At 45.5% G+C, this 22,566-nt stretch overlaps 1 protein-coding gene across 4 annotated transcripts in view; it reads left to right on the forward strand.

The window, feature by feature from the left end:
* FAM184B (family with sequence similarity 184 member B) overlaps positions 1–22,566 on the forward strand; it is a 496,675-nt gene that overhangs the window by 141,673 nt on the left and 332,436 nt on the right. For all 4 annotated transcript variants that reach the window (XM_085642369.1, XM_085642370.1, XM_085642368.1 and 1 more), the window contains exon 2: positions 8,172–8,942. In XM_085642369.1, coding sequence (XP_085498495.1) covers positions 8,172–8,942 — 771 coding nt within the window. The remainder of the gene's footprint in view (positions 1–8,171; positions 8,943–22,566) is intronic.

The raw sequence follows: 22,566 nt of genomic DNA on the forward strand, positions 1-22,566 counted from the left end.
AAATTACTATTCCCACTCCAGTGAGGGCAACAGTAGGGAAAGCGTTGGATAGCGGGTAGGTAAAAATTACTATTCCCACTCCAGTGAGTACAACAGTAGGGAAAGCGTTGGATAGCGTAGGGATAACAATTACTATTCCCACTCCAGTGAGTGCAACAGTAGGGAAAGTGTTGGATAGCGTAGGGGTAAAAATTATTATTCCCACTCCAGAGAGTGCAACAGTAGGGAAAGTGTTGGATAGTGCAGGGGTAAAAATTACTATTCCCACTCCAGAGAGTGCAACAGTAGGGAAAGTGTTGGATAGCGGGAGGGTAAAAATTACTATTCCCACTCCAGAGAGTGCAACAGTAGGGAAAGTGTTGGATAGCGGGAGGGTAAAAATTACTATTCCCCCTCCAGTGAGTGCAACAGTAGGGAAAGTAATGATTTAATAATGAAATATATATAAATTAATTATCAATACCAAGAAAAATGTATTAGAAATTAATTACCAATGACAATTTTTTTAACAATTAATTAATTATAAATACCAACAAATAGTATTTATTAAAAATTAATTACCTATTAATAATTAATTAACCACAAATTATTTTTCAATACCAGAAATTAATAAGTAATATAAAATATTTACCACTTGATAATTAATTAACAGTAAATTAATTATCAATACACAAACATATTTTCAATAATTATTTAATTACAATTGAATTACTTCCCACCCTATTACCCTATAAACCCACAACCCGCTCCGAATAATAAATTAATACAATTAATATAATTATCAATTAATCAATTAATAAAAAATAATTACCAATTAATAATTAATTAACAATAAATTAATTATCAATACCAATACATAAAAATAAATAATTACTTAATTGCAATTAAAATACTTCCCACCCTATTCCCCTATAAACCTACAACCCGCTACGGAATTAAATTGCACAAAAATTAAATAACATAAAATTCATTACTTTAAAAAAATTAAAACATACATTACAAAAATAATACATACTTCTAACACTTAAAACACTATAAAGAAATTTGATATTTTTAACAACTATATTATGACTGTCGATATTACTAACTTCGATATTATGACAATCGATATTTCTTACCTGAATTTCGATATTCTGCACCACTATATTTTGGCAATGCGATATTCTGTCCATTCTATTTAAGAAACTCCATATTTTGGCAATTCGATATTAAAAATTCGACATTATTACTGTTCACCGGTAGAAATAGTTCTGTTCAAAGCAAATTGCAGATGCAACACTTTTGACACAAAGTACCTTGGATGCGTCATGCACTCAAACAAAAAGGGTCGCAGGGAAGGTGAGGCGTCGGTTCCTTATACTCAGGGTAGGTGATGCGTTGGTTCCCTGCTCCGGGGGAGTTGATGCGTTGGTTCCTTACTGCTGCGCAGGGGAGGTGAGGCGTATAAGATGTTATTAGCAAACTCCCCATTCTATCCTATGGGAATACATAGCCTTACAATAGTGAAAAACGAAATAGGCAGTATTTCACTATCAAGACATGCCACACACATAAGGGAATGTCATACCTTTCACATACACTGCACCCTGCCCACAGGGGTACATTGGGCCTGACTACCCCTGTGGGCAGGTTAGGGGTGACTAACATGTAAGAAAAGGGAAGGTTAAGGCCTGGCAAGTGGGTGCACTATTACTAGACTGCACACAGACTCTGCAATGGCAGGCCTGAGTTACATTTACAGGTTGATTATAGGGGTGGCACAATCGGTGCTGCAGGCCCAATAGCACCATTTGATTTAAAGGTGCTGGGCACACACAGTGCACTGTACTGGGGACTGACTAGTAAATCAAATCAACTAATAATGGAAACACCAATCCATACATACAATTTACAGGGAGAGCATAGGCACTTTAGCACTGATAGCAGTGGTAAAGCACCCGGAGTCATAAAAGCAACAAAAACAGGTCAGAAACTGAAGGCCACAAAGTAAAAACCCGCTGAAAAAGCCAGGTCTAAAATAATGCCAGGTCTAACACTATTATCCAAGCAAAAGAGGATAGAATTGTTCATAGGTATGTTTACTCAGTAAGGCTGTCTTTAATAGGGTAGTCATTGCATTTATCATTTCCTTTTTCAATCTTCATTCAGCAGTAAAATGCTGATCAAGTTTCAATGAGGGCATCTCTCATTTACACAGTTCATTTTTCTCTTGATCTCCTGATATGATGATGTTTCACTTTCAGGGCAACATTACCTTTTTAATTAGTGCTGAATTTGAATGTTGCAGAACAGTTCACATAGTCATATACCCAAGTACCTGTTCCAGCAAAGGGGTTACCCCTTGGTGCAACCACTACACCCCACCAAATTATAGTTCTTATGATGGATACTTCTACTCACAGACTCCTGTCCTTTAGAATACCCGCAGGAGCCAGACTGTATCTGTAAGATTTACAACACAATTGCTCCCATTCCAGAAGCCACGTTGACTTTGTCCTGCCCCAAAAGTTACAAATGGAGCTGCATAAAAGTGCCACCCCTTCACGCCAATGTCAATTCCTTTTTTTCCATTTCTTCGTGCACTCATCCGAGCTTGCTCGCACCTTTTTCTCAATGATTGACAGGCTTTTCTGTAACATTTTTCCGAAAACCAGTGCGCTATGTAACATAAACCTCTAACAATTACAGAAGGGATCATCAAACCTTGACTGGACTGTCACAAGCAAACGTCTTTGATAGACTTGCACAAGGTATGCGTCAAATGTTTGGTTTCGGGGTGCAACTTCAAGTTGTGCAAACAATGTGCCCTAATGAATCTGAAGGTGTTCCGTAAACATGAATCGAAGCTGTATGTTGACGAACTCTGTAAGAAATCACGAAAGTCCCTCTCACAGTCAAGGATGCATACCTGCTACCTCTCTCAAGGCTGTTCCTGTGACTTGTTCCTCTTTGTGGTCAAGGTCTTCCAGTAAATTGAAGCAGAAGCACAAAAAGACTATGCCGATTTTGGCCCTGTTCCACCACTCTCTTCCATCAAAGGTGTGAGTACGTCAGAGTGCTTTCTGTCTCGTCTTGGTCCCCCGCCAAGGAGTCGTTTCCGCAGTCAATACTGATGCACTCCATCAGCGTCTACGCAACAGATTTAGGCCTTTAAGGAGGCCCTGTTGCATATTTTTGGCACACTTCTGACACCCTCTGAGGCACCTTCCCAAGAATTCCGTACAAGGCTTCAGTAGGGCTACCAACACACTTGACATATATGCCCAGCTCAATTCAGTGACCTCCACCCGCTTCCACAACCTGAGGATACTGCGAACAATCTTCAAGTGACTACCATAAAGACCGTCAGATAGGCACTCATAACCAGCAAACTGGACTATGGAAGCATCCTTCATGCTGGAATAACCAAGCAGCTCCTAAACAGACTCCAAACTATCCAGAACAGACCAGCAAGACCTGTGCGCAACCCACCCGCTGCTTCCATAACACAACTCACCTCAGAGAACTACACTGTCTCCCCAAACACAAACACACACATTTCAAACTCCTCAGGCAGACATACAAAGCACTAAACAACATCGGCCTCGTATTCCTAAACCAATGCATGCACTTCCATCAACCCTCCAAACATCTCCGCTCTGCAGGATGCTAACTTGTACACGTACCCCCCACACACAGCAGAAGAGCAGGAGGTCACACCTTTACATTTGTGTCTCCTAAAGCTTGGAACAGCCTCCTGTTGTACATCAGATCCTCCCCATCGCTTCTCGAGTTTCACAAGAAGCTGAAGACCTGGATTTTCAAATAACTTTTAGGTAGTCAATCGCCTGCCACCCTGTTGAGAGTCTGGATACCCTCACAGGTGATTAGTGCGCTATACAAATCCACATAACATCCGACAGGTGGGATCTTCAAAATGTTCTACAGGGCTATCCCTACCATTACTTTCCAACCTGCCAAATGTTTTACCCACATCAGAGCGGCTTTAAGAGGAGCAACTGTCCAGCTTGCTGCAAGAAGTGCATGCTATTTTGTCCAAAAGAGCTATGAAAAGTTCAGTCATCAGAAATAGGCACTAGCTGTTGCTCCTGCTAAATCCTAGTGCCAAAGAAGGATGGAGACCTTCGTCGTAATTTAGATCTGTCCTCTGAACACATTCCTGTGGAAGGACAATTTTATCATGCTCACATTGGCCCAGGTTCTGTCTGTCCTGTATCCAGTTGACAAGACAGTGGTGTTGGACCTGTAGGATACCCATTTTCATGTACACATTCTGCAGATCCACAGATGCTACTTGCATTTCACGGTAGGCCAGGAATATTTCCAGTTTGCTGTGCTCACATTCGGCCTCACCAGTGCCCTTCAAGAGTTATATAAATGATGGAGTTGTTGCAGCACACCTTCGGAGGTGGGAAATTCCAGTTTTCCCCTACCTCAACGGCTGGCTGTTGAAGGCAGGCTTGCTATTCTCAGTTGTAAACTACCTCCAGTCTATGGCGAGCATCTGTACATAGTTGGGGTTCGCTATCAACATGCTAATTTTAATGGAGCCGGTCTGGATACTTTGCAGTTTCAGGCCTTCCCACCAACACAGTGAGTTCAAGACTTTCGGGCTATATATATATATATCCCAGTGTTTGAACCACAGTCCTGGGTATCAGAGCTCTGAGTCTTCTATGCCTGTTGGCCTCCTACTTCCTGCTCATTGACTATGCCTGGTGGCACACATGTGGACTCTGCAGAGAAACCTGAAGTCCCATTCGGACCAGCACAGTGGGATCCTGTTGGATTTTATCCAGGTTTTGGAGGAGACTGCAGTAGATCTGCAGCAGCAGCTGCTTGACTGCAGTTGGATCTGCGGCAGGCCTCTCTCCCTGCCACACTCAGAACAGACATTGGTGACAGATGTGTCACTGCTGGGCTCGTGAGGTCATCTGGTGTAGATTAGAGTACTCTTGTCACTGGCTAGATAACCGACTCCACATCACCATGTTGGAGTTGCGGGCCGTTCACTTGGCTCTAAAAGCTTCCTACCGTCCATCAAAGGGAGGCTTGTTCAGGTTCTCTAGGACTACATCACCACCTCCATGTGGTATTGCAACAAGCAGGACTTTGTGGCTTCTTGGGACCTGTGCCAAGAGGCTCATTGTCTCTGGAGCTGGGTGGAGCATCAGGGCATTTCCCTAGTCATGAACCATGTGGTGGGATCTTTCAACACTAGGGCAGACAAACCCAGCTGCCGGCACCTGGTGTATCACGAATAGTGGTGGCAAAAGATGTCTTCCAGCATTGGGGAGTACCCTAGCTAGATCTTTTCTTCATTGTCAAGGAAGTGCACTGTGAAACGTTTGTGCACTGGAGCTTCCAGGAAGGCTCTCTCTAAGAGATGCATTCCGTTTAGAGCGGAGCATGGGACTCCGATATGCCTTTCCAAACTGGCTAAACTGACGGATGTCTTGTTGTTTGTTTTGTCTCTGGCCCAGAAAGAACTTACCATGTGCACCATTAAAGTATATTTGTCTGTCCTTTCTGCCTTTATGCGCTTGTTGGACCAGCCGTCCTAGTTTAAATCACCTGTTCTGCTGAGGTTTATGAAAGGTTTAACACATATGTTTCCCTCAAACCCTTTGTAATTCTGCATTGGAATATCAATTTGTTCCTCACGTTCCTCATGTACACTTCCTTCGAGCTGAATCACAGCTGTTCACTACCTCTCCTGACTATGAAGACTGTATTCCTTGTCATTGTACCTTCAGCTCGTTGCGTGAGTGACCTCCAAGGTTTTTGGGTATAGCCGTGTTATACCCGATTTTTCCCAGATAAACTGGTTTTGATGACCACGGTCGCCTTTTTCCCAAAGATTGTGCTGCTTTGTTACCTTGGGCAATCCATAACCCTCCCAGTGCTCTTTGTCCTGCCTCACCCCCTCAAAAGAGGAGAGATTCCATCAGCGGGACCCTAAAAGAGCCTGAGCTTTTACATCAGTCGCACCAAAGACCATCAGGTGGAAAATCAGTGTTTGTGGGGTTTTCCAGGGCAAAGAAAGGCAATGCAGGGCATAGTCTTCTGCATTAAGGTCTGCTATGTATTGGCCAGGAAGCAGCCTCCAGGACCATTCTCCAGAGGCACGGCTGCTACCACTCAGTGGAAGCTTGCAGAGGGAGTGCTGCGGGGCGGGGAGGGGCAGGTTGGGATGGTAGTGGAGTCTGACATATGACGGCCAGGAGTAAAGTAAGTAAATAAATAAATAAAAGTATTGTATTTATTTACTTTACTCCTGGCCCTCGTATGTCCGACTCCACTACCCCTTACCTTTTCCCTTCCCTTCCCTGCCCGATCGCCCCACAGCACTCCCTCTGCGATCCGCCACTGCTGCCACTGCATTATCACTTGGAGTGTCTGCTCTGGATGTCTGTCAGGCCCTGACATGGGCATCCGTGCACATGTTCACAAAGCACTTCTGCGTTGACAGCTAGGCCTGATGGTGTGGGAATTTTGGCCATTTGGTCCTGCAAGACTTATTGGTCTTAGTCATTCCACAGACTCAAAACGTGGAAAGGTACTGCTTTGACATCCATTCTAAAGGAGAGGATTCCGTGCAGTATCCATTGGAAGGACAAGTTACTTACCTTCAATAACACTCTTTCTGGTGGATAATCTATCTAACCGCAGATTCCTCGCTGTCCTCCAACCTCCCTGTTCTGTGGTATGGTCTCTTTTCCTTCCTAAATCAACCTAAAACGTTCTAATTTAGGATCTGCACACTGGTACTTATGATTATTGTTGGGTCCCACGTTGATGGGCACAGACAGTCAAGAAAGAAACTGACGTTTTGGCGCGCAGGGTTGGGGCTTATATGCGGATCCGTTCATTACTTCAGGGGCAGTACGGAGTCAACGCAGAGCTACATGGCGCCTCCTACTGGCATGCTGGAGCAATGCTGTTTTAAATCCCCAAGATCCACTCTGGCGCCTGGTGGTTTCCTTAAGGTGAGGAATCTGCAGTTAAATCCACTAGAAAGAGAGTAACGTGTTCATCTTTTTTCTATGCAATGACAATGCAAAATAACAACACATTTCTGTTTCCTATCCCTAGTTGGTTTAGCCGCCAGTCTATAGATGACGCATTTTAGTGTACAGTAAAGCTTTACAATGCCATAGTCACCATAACCAGAGCAAAACATACGTGTGTTATAAGAGCAGACAGTCACGGAAGAGATAAAAGCATACTACTTCAGGTAAGATATTTAAATTATTGATTGAACATTATCTGAGCATCACAAGGACAACAGAAAGTGAAATGTTAATGACAAATATCTTTTCCCAGGGGTACAGGTTTAAATTGGATGAACTGCATAGGATACTTTATGATTTATGATTTGGGCATTTAGAGCGCTAGTACTGTCACAAGTTTAATGTAACATAATGTATTACGGTTTACCAAAAATGAAAATATCGCATTACTACAATCTAAAGTGAACCCTAAGACCAAACAGCTCCCAGGTTAGCAAACTTCCCATATTGAAAATGAAAAACACTAAGGACAAACTGCAAGATTCTTTGACACAGCACTTAGGAATGCTTTGAATGACTTCCTCTCAGCTTTCAAAGTAAGCCTTGTTCCAGTAGGGCTTCCCCATATAGCCTGCTCATGCTGAAACCTCCTCGCTCCATTAGGCGGGTGGGCAGCACCTTAGTCGCATAATTGCATGCGGTATTGTGGCAGACCAGGCGGCACTGATAACACCAGCCTCCCAAAAGAAAATGGTGGTAATTTTCTTCGAATCGTAGGCTCAGCACCCAAGGTGCAATGGTGGAATTCTGTTTAATGGGACTCTATGGAATTCTTTCTTATGTTTCTTCTGTAAATAAAGCTGTGTAATGGCCTCAGTGCAATAGGTCTGTCAGCTAAATTAGTACATAGAAACATATGTGATAATAATGCGTGTGATATGTAGAGCATATTCCTATGAGAACAGAATCGTTTTAGCAAAAAACAGGATGTTGGTCTCTATGCCTATGATACATAGAATATTGAAATACAATGCATAATACATATCTGCAACACATTGTTTTTTCCAAGTGATGGCAAACTGTGTTTAAAACTGATTCAATTAAGTGTTAATAACTAATTACAGAGGATATAACAGTACAAGTTTGTTTATTTGGCAGGTAATTTACTCACTGAATATGAAGAACGATGAACTTGAGGCCAGTATCCATGCCATTAAAGATTCTCACAAGGACGAGATTGATCACATTATCACCGAGACAAAGGAAAAGATGAATCAATATAAAATGAAAGAACAAGAAGAATTAGAGCTCAGGCAGCGCCTCCAGGCGCTAGAAGAGGTCATGGAGCTACACAAGGAGTTGAGGGAAGAAGCCATCGCTGATTTGGCCTTGTACAAGAAGGAAGTGGAAGAGCGGGATCAAAGAACTGAGATAGAACATGCTGAAAAAATAATTTGCCTTTCTAAGGATATGTTAGATATGAAGACTGACTTTGAAAAACAACTCCAACTAATGCACCAAGAAGCAGACAACCTCAGGAAAGAATGCACAGCCTATAGAAAAGAGAGCTTGGACAGAAAAGAGAAATTAAACGAACAGCACAAACTGGAGCTGGAGTCCTTGTTAAGTGAAATGAAAAGCCTTAAGGCAGAGAACCAAAAAATAAGCGAAGAATGTGTGCAGAAAACTATGAAATTACAGGCTACCTGTGAAAAAGAGAAAGAAGCATTGAAAAAGGTTCTGCAACAGTCCGTAACAGAGACACTTAAACAGTGGCAACAAAGGGAACTAGAGCAAAGGAAAGGGTTTCAGGCTCAAGAAGCAGCTCTGCAGCAGCAAGTAAAGAAGTTGGAACTTGATATTGAAGCAAAAAGCCAGAAGATTTGTGAATTAAAGAAGCACTCTCATAAAATGAAAGACAGGATACAGGTAAAAGCTATTGATAATAATATTTTGTATAACTTGATTTTAAAATATTCAGCTTGTTAAAGCAATAAAATGTCACATGCACAGAATTTCAGCACCAGTGAACATTTGTGGAATTATATTTTTTTTACCTAAGAGCAATATTTAATCAATATGGGTTATTTAGTTTATTTCACACATTCGAAAATCTGACTGAATGTATCATCCACTTTTGCTCCAGTAATTGTAATTGTAATTGTATTTATATAGCACGTACTACCCCTGACGAGGAGTTGTAGCGCTTTTCGGCGAGAAGCATGCTACTCTAGAACCCAAAGGATTAGTGATAGATTAGAATAGGAAAATATAAAGTGTTAATTGTGAGTCTATTTATTTGATTGAATAGGATAAAGGAGGGATGGAGAGGGAAGAGTCTAGATAGTGTTATTTGGGAGCTCCTATTAGTCAGCTGTGGTTTAGGCTGAGTCAAAGGAGGGATAGAGGGGAAAAGAGTCTAGAAGGGGTTATTAGGGAGATCATAGTGGTAGAATGATTATTGGGATGAGTTAAAGGAGGGCTACAGGATGGAAGAGTCCAGTAAGTGTGATGTTGGAGAGCATAGTAGTAAAATGACTTTTGGGGTAAGTCAAGGAGGGATAGGAGGGATGAGTCAGGATAGGATCTTAGGGAGATCATAGTAGTAGAATGAGGTTTGGGATGAGCCAGATAATAGAGGTAGAGGATATTTTGAGAGAGGTATAGAATGAGACATATAGTCGAAGGCTTTTCTTTTTCTTTCTTTTTACAGTAGGAGTAAAGTAATACATATATAGATACAAAACTACATATCAAAGGTTTACGTGTTTTAAGAAATGAATAAGAGATATCAAATTGTATTTCATAAAGTTCCATATGTGCAAGTACGGATAGATAGTTCGAAATTCAGACATTCAGGTGTTGCTGTAGAATTTCATTCTTTACAAAGCCAATCTTGGTTACCAGTAATTTTATTTTTTTGATGTTCAAACATTTTTATAATTTTTTCCAGATAGTTACAAAAAATGTACAATCAAGGGGCGTGGCCGGGCAAGATGGGCGAGCGGACGTTGACCGCCTCGGCTCCTGGTCCACACGCTTTCTCTGGGCAATTTTTGGCGGCTACCCGAGGCAGAATCATCCGAAAACACAACCTACCAGCGTCGGATGATGTGTGGCGCCGGTGGAGGGTAATTTGCTGTCTCCGGAGTGCCTGCATGGGCTTTATTCGGCTGCGACTTCTCCCGGAGGGGAAACCGGCGAGGGCCAAGATGGCGGCCGGAGCTCGCCCGTGACAAGAGACGGCCCGACCCCTCGGAGCAACGTCGCGTCTGCGGACTCTCTATGGGCACACCGGCACCTTGAGGATAACAGTGGTGAGCCCCACGAGGCGCGCTGGGGGTCCCTGGAGGAGGTGGAAACTGCGGGGCGGCACAGCAAATTTGCCTGACTCTAACATGGCGGCCGCAATGCCTTAATATGGCGGCAAACTTTATCAAATGTCTACCTTTTCATGCGGACACATGACTGCGTAATTGGGGAGAGCTCGCTTGAGGGGACGAGTGGCGATTTCCCCTCTGTGACCACCGCAAGTCTGTCGGCGAAAATACTCAGGACCGAGTGACTAAACCCCACCCCCATGTGCACTTGCCAGCACGTGTGGTCTCCCAGCCTGCACGACGACGAATACGCGTGCACGGGACTCTCGAACGACAGTCTCCTTTGCATCTGCCTCCCTGACTCATGGCTTCACATTCTGTAATGAGGCGCCCCTACACCTCCTGGAGGCCTCTCCTACTTTGATACTCCGGTTTGTGCTGGATACTACACGCAGCCTTCTTCAAACCCAAAGTACCTCTTTCCCACATGGCGCCCACCTCCTAACATGGCGCTCGTGGCGGCGCCCCGACACTGACCACCAGAACCTGCGGAGGGCCCGGAGTGGACCTGCTACTGATCTAAGGGAATGCCTAGAAGCAGGATGGCCCCTCTTGTGCCTTCACCTGTGTCCCAGTTGAGGCTAGACCCAGAGTTTATATAATACCTTAGACAGCGCTGCGAAGACTCGTGGGGCCTCATCCCTATGCCGCCAAATAAGGGGACGAGCAAGACGACCAGCAAGTTATCAGACTTCTTTCCGCCCATTGACAAGCGGCCGACGCTGAGAAGAGACACAGAATGGGCAACCATGGCAATCACGAAGACGGATCTAATGACCATGCTTAAAGACTTTAAAACTGAGTTACGTACCGAGCTCTGTCAGGACATCAAATCCTCCATTGACCAACTGCGATCTGACCTGGCGGCCCGTCTGACCTCTCTCCAACATGATGTGGACTCTGTGGGCACCAGAGTGTTGGACTAGGAGACGCAACACCAGGAACAAGAGCAGTACTACCGAGCTACGCAAAGATGTTTGTGTTCTTAAGGAGCAGTTACAACGGACGCAACTCAAAGCGGAGGATCTTGAAAACCGAGCGAGGAGGGAGAACATTCGAGTCAGGGACCTGGAGGAAGGTGCGGAAGGGTCGGACCTAGAAGCCTTTATTGAGGGACTCTTCGCGGAGATTCTGAGCCCCCAGACCCTCAAGATAAAGCGCGACAGAGTCCACCGGGTGGGTGCCTTACAGAGTGGCGATAAGAGGAGACCCCACGACGTTTTAGCGAAGTTCCACTCCTATAAGGTCAAGGAGGCGGTTCTACAGGCTCCTAGATCGAAAGACACTATCTCCTTTCAGGATCATCCCTGTACCATATATCAAGAGGTCGCGTCATCTACATTGGCTCGAAGACAAACGCTCAGGCCTGTCACCGCCAAACTACAAGCTGACAACATCAGATACCGGTGGACCTACCCATTTGGGCTCAGTTTTGAGTTCCAGAACAAGCAACGCCACATCATTGAGCTAAAGGAAGGGTTGGAGCTCCTGGGCCTCCCCCCGAGGAGAATGGTCCCATTCAAGGCAGAACCGGAGACCCCTCCCAGGGTGCCAGATCCACTTCCACTTGGGTGACGAGTACGCATAGAGGACGCCGGTGATAGCTGACAGAAAACACCCCGACAGAGACAAGACTTTTCGACTTCCCCAGCAGTGTACTGCACGATTCCAAGACCACTTGCCAATGGGGTTGATGTCTCGGGAGATCTCCGAATCCAGCAGTAGTGAGGCTACAGCCGCTTTCTGACTGCAGATACCCAACCTCGAACTTTTCCTTGGCCCCAATTTCGGGGTGCCAGGGCCCTTTATTGGAGATGTGGGCACATCATGGACTGAGGAAGCGCCATACGTAAGAACTATGTTACGACTCCGCCCTTAGGTCGGGCACTCCTCAGGATCTGAGCGATGCTATATGGTATCCACCTCTTGATATCCCCAACTCCAGCAATTACTGCACGGAGGATTAGAGTGATCAAGTGAGGGAAGGGTAGGAAGGGAACAGCGGGGATTAGAACCTGAAAGAAAAAACAGCGTTACAATACAAACAGAAACAGGTAACACTACTCTCTTCAATTCTCGCTATAAAGAAAACCACCTTAGGCAGAGCACCCCAAGATCAAGCATCACATCTGACCGACCAATGGGGGGTATTCCGTCATACCATACACACTCAAACCCTAAGGCAAAATCAGCAATACAAACGACTGGGTATCGGAGAACCCCCTAACCGGACTCTGCGGTCATTGCTGCTCAAGAGGAGCACTCTAGTCTCCCTATCCAGAATATAACAGGTTTCTACCATAGATGTGCTGTCCCAAAATGAAAACGTGGATTCGATAATGTCCTGAAAACACAAAAAGGAAGTCTCGTAACACTCTCTCTATTGCAGGGTTCGTATGTAGAGAAAAAACTGCCAGTAGACCAATAACTCTTGCTCCAGAACTAACAGGTCCCCCTTTTCCTCTCTCCTAATTCCCCCCAGAGAGAGTCCCTAGGAAGTCACCTCACAAGCTGTGGGAGCAGCGGTATCCCCCCCTGATACAGGCATAGTTCTGGATACGGGGAACGTCCTAAATAAGGCAGTTATTTCTCCCCTGATCCTGATCTAGTCTCTATAGAACTCCTCTGCCTCTCCAGCACCCCAGGCAGGGCAGTGTTGGAAGCGACTCACCTGGTCCTGTCTCTTTTTCTTTCACTGGAAGCCAGTCGGGTCGTGGAAGCTCGCGATGACGCGGTCCCAGGCAAGAGCAGGGTGAAGGCTGGAGGACAAGGAAGCTACGGCCGAAGGGCGCTGTCGTCCCGCGGGGCTCAGCGCGATCCACAAGAGTGCCAGGTGGGTTTCGTACAGGAGAACAATCCAAGATGCCTGCGAGGGGTGAACAGTGAGGGCGGACTCGCTCAAAGAATTACGCACGCCGGCCCGTGCGCATCGCGTTCTTTAAAGGACGCGGCTCCACCCCCTTTTGTGTGGCCTCATGGGAATTGTATGCCAGGTAGGCGCGTGCTACGATGGGGATGGGTTCTGCGCGATGCGCGATTCCTGACAAACTATGCCATATCCTTTTTTTTTTCTTTCTTCTAAAAATGGTGTATCGGCCGCCCAATAGTAGGTTTGACTCTAATTCTACACTGGTATACAGTTTACGGCTAACTGTCTCATTATTTAATACGGAAGACTTGCTCTATTGGCTCTCTTAAATATGGTCCTATAGCATGGCCCGAGTTTCAGTATTGTAAAGATGATTCACAGTTGAGAAACTTGCCGGGATGGGCGTGGACTGGGTCCTCGGACCTGTTGTCCCCCCTGATCCATGTGGGGGCGTTTCAGCCCCGCAAGGTGACCTAGCAATGGTTTTTGTATTGTTTACTTATTCATATTGGTTTTTTTCCTTTTAGGGGTTTTGGGTGAGGAGAGGGAGGGACGTGGTGGCGGCTCTTTAACAATGACAGACGGGGGGTTCTTTGATCCATGTCAAGGCAAAGGCGACGCACAATGGCACAGCACGGCACCTGGGAGGCAGGCAAAGATCAGGGGTATGAGGGAGTTGTCAGAGTCCTTAGTGAGGAGTAGTTTGTTCCTATAACATAATGCCAATTACTATTGGAACCTGGAACGTTAAAGGTCTTAACTCCCCCCAAAAACGTCAAAAAATATGGAAGTACATTATCGACCATCACCTTGATATAGTGGCCTTGCAAGAGACCCACTTAGCCAGGGATGAGGACACACGCCTTAAACACAGACAATTTCCGCTCATCTACAGGCCCTCGGTGCACACGAAACACAGGGGGGTGGCACTCATGTTTCGTTCTTCTATACAATTCCATCCGACGGGGGTCCAGAGTGATAAAGATGGCCGCTGGGTCATGGTTAAGGGACCTTTGAGAGGGAAAGTGTGTACCTTCGTAGCGTTATACGCCCCCAGTACTGGTCAGACAGGCTTCCTTCAAGCACTCCTGGGAAAATTAACGAATTTTGTGGAAGGGCCAATGTTTCTCATGGGGAACTTCAATCTAATATGGCAGAAAGGGCTGGACAGTACACACTCACAATGCTCTGATATGGGCTCTTTCACCTTGGACACACAGCGGGTCTACAGGACTTGGGTCTTTTGAACACTTGGAGAACTCTCTATCCCCAAACCCAAGATTACACGTTCTTCTCACATGTTCACCGTACTTACTCCCGACTAGATTACATTTTTATTAGCCAATCCTTACAGGGTAACCTACGGGAGGCCAAGATATTTCCCATGTCAGTCTCAGATCATAGTCTATTTTCTATCTGTCTCACTTGGGACGGGAATGCCCCTACTTCCCCCAGATGGTACTTCCCGGCGTCGCTGGCTCGGGACAAGGATTCTTGTACCATATTGAGAGAAACCATTACTGAATTTTTTGCTCTCAATAAGCCGGAGGAGACATCGGAGTATACCAACTGGGACACATTTAAGGCTGTTTTTAGAGGGAAGTGTATCGCTCTCAATGCGGCATTAAATAGGCAGTGCACCAGAGAGAGGGAACAACTAGAGGCGGAATTGTCTGCTCTTGAAAATACTCATAAACTGAACCCCACTAGACAAACCCTGCGCAACCTGACAGCGGTTAGAGGTAAACTTTGGGCTATTTATACTAATAGGGCGGAGTTCACACTTCTTAAATTACGGCATCTATCCTATATGCAGGGCAACAAAATTGCTAAACACCTGGCCAGACAACTAAAAGATAAACGGGAAAGAGAGTATATAGGGGGTATTAAGGGGCCCTCCGGGGACATTACACATAAAGATGAGGACAAGGCGGAGATCTTTGGTTCCTTTTTACAAAACTCCGTACTCCGGGGACACTCTTGACTCGAATAAACAGCGAGAATATCTCCAGACGCTGCCCCTGCCCCGGGTGTCCACTGAATGGAACAAAGTACTCACCGCCCCTATTACCATCGAGGATATTACCTCTGCTATTAAAGGTCTGAAGCCCCACAAAGCCCCTGGAACAGACGGTTATACCGCCATCTTTTACAAGACATTCTCCTCCGACATTAGCCCCTGCGGCTTTTTAATAAGATGGCTGAGGACGGCGAGACTTCTAGCACCATGTCCGAGGCCATGATCTCGGTAATTCCTAAACCGGCGAAAGACCCTCACCGCTGTGCCTCTTATAGGCCTATTGCCCTACTAAATCTTGACGCAAAACTGTATTCCTCTATTATAGCCAAAAGACTAAATGATCTCATGCCTGCCCTCATACACCCTGACCAGTCCGGATTCATTAAGGGTCGCCAGACACACGATAAAACCCGTCGAATTATACATTGATAGAGAAGGCCAACAGACACAAGATCCCAGCGGTTTTAGTTGGGCTGGACACCGAGAAGGCATTTGACAGGGTTGATTGGGTGTTTCTATTTCACACGCTTACAGCATTCGGCTTTTTGCCCAAATTTGTAAACATGATCCGAGCCAATTATCTGCATCCCCGCTCTAAGGTGGCAGTCAATGGGGTACATTCCTGCTTCTTCGTTCACTCTAGAGGCACTAGGCAGGGATGCCCCCTATCACCCCTGCTCTTCGCTCTTAGTATTGAACAATTAGCACTAACGGTTAGGGCTAATCCTGGAATACAGGGATTGCCATTTACGGGGAGTCGCATAAAATATCCTTATTTGCGGACGATGTCCTTTTGTCCCTATCCGAACCGGCCACATCCCTATCACATTTGCAATCGGAGCTTGAACGTTTTGAAACTGTAGCGGGCTTTAAAATAAATTTAGATAAATCATATATACTCAACCTCACCCTCCCGCAGACGGAAGTTCACAGGCTCCAGTCCCTTACTCCTTTGCCGTGGGCTGCTTCCTCTATCCAATACTTGGGAATCCAGCTGACACCAATGGTAGAGAAGTTATATGCGGCCAATTTCCCCCCCCATATTAACTCGAATACAAACGGATCTCACGAGATGGAAACCTCTCTTTTTGTCTTGGCTGGGCCGGATCCACGCTGTGAAAATGACTCTTCTCCCTAAGCTCCTATATTTATTTCAGGCCTTACCCATAGAATTAGAGGGGGACTTCTTTAGGCAAGTGAAAGCCATGATCTTACGCTTTATCTGGCAGGGGGGATGCACCCGTTTCTCTTTCTCTCTACTACGCCGCTCCCGCGGGGTGGGGGGAGTAAGTCTCCCGGACATCCACCTATACTATAAAGCGGTGCAGTTACGAGTCTTGGTAGAATGGTCACAACAGGAATCTGAAATAAATTGGTTACATATGGATCGTAGTGTGACTGGGTGGACCATATGGGACTTAATCTGGCGACCCAAAAGTGATAGACCTAAGAACACGTACATCAGCACCCCCACGCGCACCACCTTAAAAGTATGGGACTCAGTTGCAGGTGACGACAGGTGGACTACGTATCCCTCTCCGTTTACACCACTCCATTTCAACCCGGCATTTCCCCAGGCCCTACACGAGGGGCCCTTTGACACATAGAGGGAGGGAGGATGCCTCGCCCCGACACACCTATTCCACAACTTTGACCCCCTTACTTTCGATAATTGCAAGCGTGATTATGGAACAGGAAACACAGAAAGGTACCACTACACCCAACTACTACACTGGGCGCTTACTCCTCAGGTACGCAAGGCAGCCACTCGCCCCCTCACAAAATTTGAGGCCTTTCTCACCAGGACTTCCTCGATGAAGGGAGTGATCTCGTTCATTTATAACTTCTTACTCACCACCACGATTTTCCCCCGCCCACGGTATATGTCCATGTGGGAATGTTTACTTCAGCGAGCTATAACTGAGGATGAATGGGCTCATTTTTTTATTTTTTTTTAACTTTTATTGAAGGTTCTGACAATCTACACAACAGTAACTACACAACTACAGCTCAGTGATGGGTCAGGCAGTACACGGCATCTAACGTCACATATTAGAAACAGCCAGCGTAATTGAACAATATCCCTCACAACAATTTGGTATATGATTTTTAGTGCTTTGATGTAAGTAAGTCCTGATGCTCACACAAATATCTTGTCAAAGGTTCCCAAATGTCCGAGGGTTTAGAATTGGTCGGCAGTTCTTCTGCATAGAGTGAAAAATTATCCCTACAATATACAGCATCTAAAATCCAACTTGTGAGAGTAGGGGATGTCTTACTGTCCCAGTGCATCGCCACCTTGCGTCTTGCCAGCAATAGCATGATGGCTATTAGTTTCTTTTGTTTTGATCGTGCAGGTATATCAAGGCCCAGGAGGCACAGCCGGGGCCCACACGGTAATATTTCCAGTACCATCATTCCCACCTGATAGGTTACAATTTCCCAAAATTTCTGTATCTTATGACACGCCCATGCAAGATGGATAAAGTCTGCTTGATCTGTTCCGCATCTCTTACAATGCGCATTATCACGTAATCCGAACTGACTTAATTTGGCTGGGGTGTAATATGCTTGGTGGATGTATTTAAAATGTATTATGCGGAGGTTTCCGTTAGGTGTGAGCAGTGTAGAGAGCGTGCAACATGAGACCCAATCTGCATCAGTTAGTGGAGTTTCCAATAAGCTATTCCATCTGTCCCGCGCTTTATTCGTATTTGTGGCTATTTCCGTTTGCACCATTTTATAGAGTCGTGAGATCAAGTTGGAGTGCGTGGTAGCTGCTATCAGCGTTTGCAGTGGTTGAAGGCTTGGGGGCTCCCTGGGAAATGTAGGATATAATTCCTTTATGGCCGCTCTGAGCCTGTGATAGGTGAATCTAAAAAGGAGCGACTGGTTTTGCACATACGATAAATCGTCAGGGGTAAGAAAAGTTCCATCGGGATATAGGTCACCCAACTGTGTTATTCCCACCTGTTCTAGCATCCCCATACTCTTTTGTTCTTGTGTGACAGATATAGCAGGGTGGTGTGCTAGTGGTAAGTTCGGTGTATATAAAGGAGTCTTGTTCGCTAATTGACTAATGCGCTGCCATGCTTGTGACGTTGTGCGTATCGTGTTGACTTCCTGTGATGTAAGGTGTGGTCGCGCATGCGGCAGTATATGAGTGAGTGGTATCGGATCCGCATCACCATCCTCCACCGCTAAATGTGGGAGGTATTTTACCGGGTGATGCCAGTAGTAGGCGTGTTGTGCCTGGGCACATAAATAGTATATGAATGGGCTCATTTGTGGTCTGATATCTTAAGATTTAATCATTCCACAGAACTCCGTGAAGCCCATCTGAAGACTATGATGGACTGGTACTTACACCCGTCCAAGCTTAGCCAGATCTTTCCCAACACCTCAGACGGATGCTGGCGGGGCTGCGGACTGTTTGGTGGACTTTCAGCATATATGGTGGGATTGCCCAACTATTCGCCCCTTCTGGGAAGAAATTCTGGCACATATTAAGGACATGTTGGGGTACCCCATCCCCACAACTATGGCGGGTGTCCTTTTGGGACTCCGGGACTCCTCTCTAGAACATCAAACCAGAGCAGATAAAATGATAATGTGGCTTAGTATTGGTGCAGCTAAGATTACTTTGGCAGCCGCCTGGAAACGGAGAGAAGCGCTGGCCATCTCCCTCTGGCACTCCCGCCTATGGAAATTACTTAGCCTGGAACGCATGTCAGACATTTTCAGAGATAACTATAAGAACTTTGAGTTCAAGTGGGGTCCTCTGGTCTCCTTTCTCTCATGAAACCTCCCATCGGCCGTCTGCCCTTCCACCATTAGGGCCCTTCATCTTTTTCAATTTTGAGTAGACTATAATCTCGTAGGTTAATTCACATGCCTGCATGTTGCCGCCACCACGGTAGGGGACGGGGGTGGGAACCAGGGAGGGATATTCTTTTTTAGTTTTCAGTACGTTCACTCTCGAGGCGGGAAGGGTATGTTATGATAACATCTCCACTGTGGGTAGCGCCTTCCAACAGAGAGGCTTAGACAAGTTAATACGGCAGAAAGAAGATGAATCACATCTAGAGTTACTGTTCGAACTCTTTACTTGAAAGACTGAACTCCAAGCCCCGTTGGTATCAGAAGGTGTACCTTCCAGTAATCCACTCTTTGTAACAGGGGTTAGATCTAAGCTGGACAATATATCATGTCAAATCATCTGTTTTTCTGCCAAAGAATTCTCCTCCCCTGTGAGGGAAGTTGTGTGGGTATTGTTTCAGATTACTTGTTGAAAGATCAATAAAAATATCTTTGATGAAAAAAAAAATGTAAAATAAGATCAGTAGCACAAAAGCTACACCTTTCTTTTGTGTGGGATGTTCCTCTGAGTTGTACAGGATATCATATATTTAATGTTAAACTAATTTATTTATCATCATCCCATCAAACTCCCTCTCTCTCAATCCCAATAATGTTTTGTCCCCCTGTTCATAGAGCATGTGCAACACATTAGGTCTTTACCTCCAAGTACACAGTCTAAGAGCAAACATCTGCCCTAAACCTTTATTCCACCTTTCCATGAGATGCATCACCTTAAATTACCTTGGTGTGTAATTTCTCTGAATTTGTAAGTCTTGTGCTCAGTCAAAGGCAGCCAGATTGCCAGAAATGTGTCACCTGAGTCATTAATTATGTGGTTCAGGTTTTACATGGCAGGCCACTCCCAAGCAGTCTGAGGATGGTGCGCTCTTCACTTTAAGCTAAAATGCCTTTGGTTAGGTCGAGCATGCGAGCCCTCTTGTATATACTTTAGCATATACTTCTCCTGGGCTTAAAGCCATTCTCCCAACTTTTCATTTGTTTGTTTCAGTGTCCTTTAAAAATTCTTGCTTTCTAGTCATCAGTCCTGCCTCTTTGTCTCTCCTTTTTCTCTATTGTTCCTCCCACAGAGCAGGCACTAAGCACTGTATGTTTACGCTTTGGTCCTTTATCTGTTTGGGTTTTTTGCTTGTTTTACCGTATGCCTGTGTTCAGCTTCGGCGCCCATTCTGCTTGTTTCTTTTGTTTCTGTAGCCCAGCATACAGAGGCTCTCCTTTGCACAGCTGTTCCTCTCCTCGGCGGTGGCGGTTGCACAAAGGAAGTTGCGGCATGCAGCAGGGCCTTAGGGGACTTATACTATGGTTGGGAGCCCCCTGAAATTAATATATTAGCAAGATGCTGTTGGTTGGGGGGGGTCGCTGGGCAGGAGCTCTGAGTTCTTCGATCTATGGCATCAGCATTCAGTCACGCCCCCCCAAGGTATGCAATACTCTTGGACCTCAAAAGAAGAGTGATTCACATTGCTGTTTTCAGGAAATCCACATAACAGGTGATGATGGACAGAAACTTTAGAAGTGGTTTTTTTGGGTGAAGAAGAGGAGGGGTCATTTTTTTTATAAATTCTTTTTATTGAACATCAAAAGAGGGTTATGTCATACGAATAATCATTTTCATATTACAGGGTACTGTGTCATTTACAAGCAGTGGTATTGCATATTGTGTTATCGTACTTTACAACAGTGTCAACATGTAATTGGTTAAACACAAATGGGGCCGTTCCTATTGGAATGACCTAAAAAGTGCTCAGTAGTGTTATGTGAATGTGAGTGTGGACATCTCACAAAAAGTTACGGACTGGCCTCACACACCACCTGGTGTCATGCTTCATCATTGGCCAGTCCTCGCCCTCTAAAGACTCGGTTTGTTAGAGGGCGGGCATACACCTGACGACAGGGATGCACTTCTAACTAAGTGGGGCCCAAAGTGAGTGAGTGAAGTTAAAAACCACTACAGTAACCTCATTTACTTTTTAATGATCTAGGAGACTGTATGGTATATAAAAACAGGTGAACGGCGAAATTGGGAGAGTTATTATCCCCTCGCCGTATGAAATTGGGTCGACATGTTTCTGCCTTATGTCAACAGAGGTACTTGGCATTCATCAGGACCTTAGTACTTAAATATATACAGGGCTCCACTCTTACCAACACTGTGGTTAGAGAAAATCTGCGGTGGGGTGACCTTAGTCACTCTCTGCTGTTTTATGGGTCATAAGTACCCTACAGCCTTAACTCTATGTACTTCATGGGAGGGGGAAGTAAAGGAGAACCCCTGTAGTCAAACCTTCGTCAAGGTGCATTCTCCGCGGTATCACCTAGCTGTATACTGTTCTCCTCCCCGGTGAGATGTCCACACTCACATTCACATAACACTACTGAGCACTTTTTAAGTCATTCCAATAGGAGCGGCCCCATTTGTGTTTAACAATTTGTGTTGGAGGCAGGCCGTCTCCTATTACCCTGGTGAGCCTCTAGTTCCCTTCCCCAGCGAACCTGGGGCTAGTGCGTATTTAACAAGTAATTGGTTTCAGATCATCAATTGTTCGTCAAGGGAAGGAACAATAGGGGGTTCGCACACCCCTCCCCGATACACATTCCATTTAGTCCAGATTTCTATCAATTTCCAGGGGCACCCACGGGCAACATACACTGTTTTCTCCCTTGCCATGCACCAATCCATATCCTCTTTCCGCGCTTTCACCGTCGGTGGTGCTGCAGCCACCCAAAGTCGAGCTATATTTCGCTTAGCGATCATCTGCCCAAGTGTCACCCAGAGCCTACCTTTTATTCAAGTCTGTGGGCTCCCAGATGTTCAAGAGACATCTTGTAACCTCAAGCCGAAGGGTAACCCCCCAGACCACACTCATGCGCTCAAGGACTTTTCTCCAGTAGTTTTGAATCAGCGGACACTCCCAGAGTGTGTGTTGGATGGCACCCTTCAGTCCGCACTGCCTCCTACACATCCCATCTTCGCTTCTACCCATAAGCACTAGTTGCCGCCCCGTGAGGTAAACCCTGTGTATAATTTTTAGCTGTATCAGCCTCAATTTCGCCGAAATGGCGACTACTCTAGGGTAGGAGAGTGCTTCCTGCCATTCCTCATCGTCAATTTCCAAATCGCCCCTCCCCCATTTCTCCCTAAGTGCTTGCAAAGGGTCTGGAGTATGGTGAATGAGTTTTTTGTATGTGAGGGATATGCTTCTTTCTGGTAAGTGTCCGTCAAGCAATCTATCTTCAAGAGGGGAGGATTCTGGTAGTGACGTTCCAACTGGAATGTTAGCCTGAAGGGAGCGTCTGACTTGCGGGTATCTAAAATATTCTGAGTCAGCCATCTTGTGCGTCTGCTGTAGTGAGGTGAAGAACACCACCCCATTTTGCCCCCAGAGGTCCCTGATATGAGAGATA

This window comes from Triturus cristatus, chromosome 2_2 (assembly GCF_964204655.1).
Source record: "Triturus cristatus chromosome 2_2, aTriCri1.1, whole genome shotgun sequence".
NCBI lineage: Eukaryota > Metazoa > Chordata > Amphibia > Caudata > Salamandridae > Triturus > Triturus cristatus.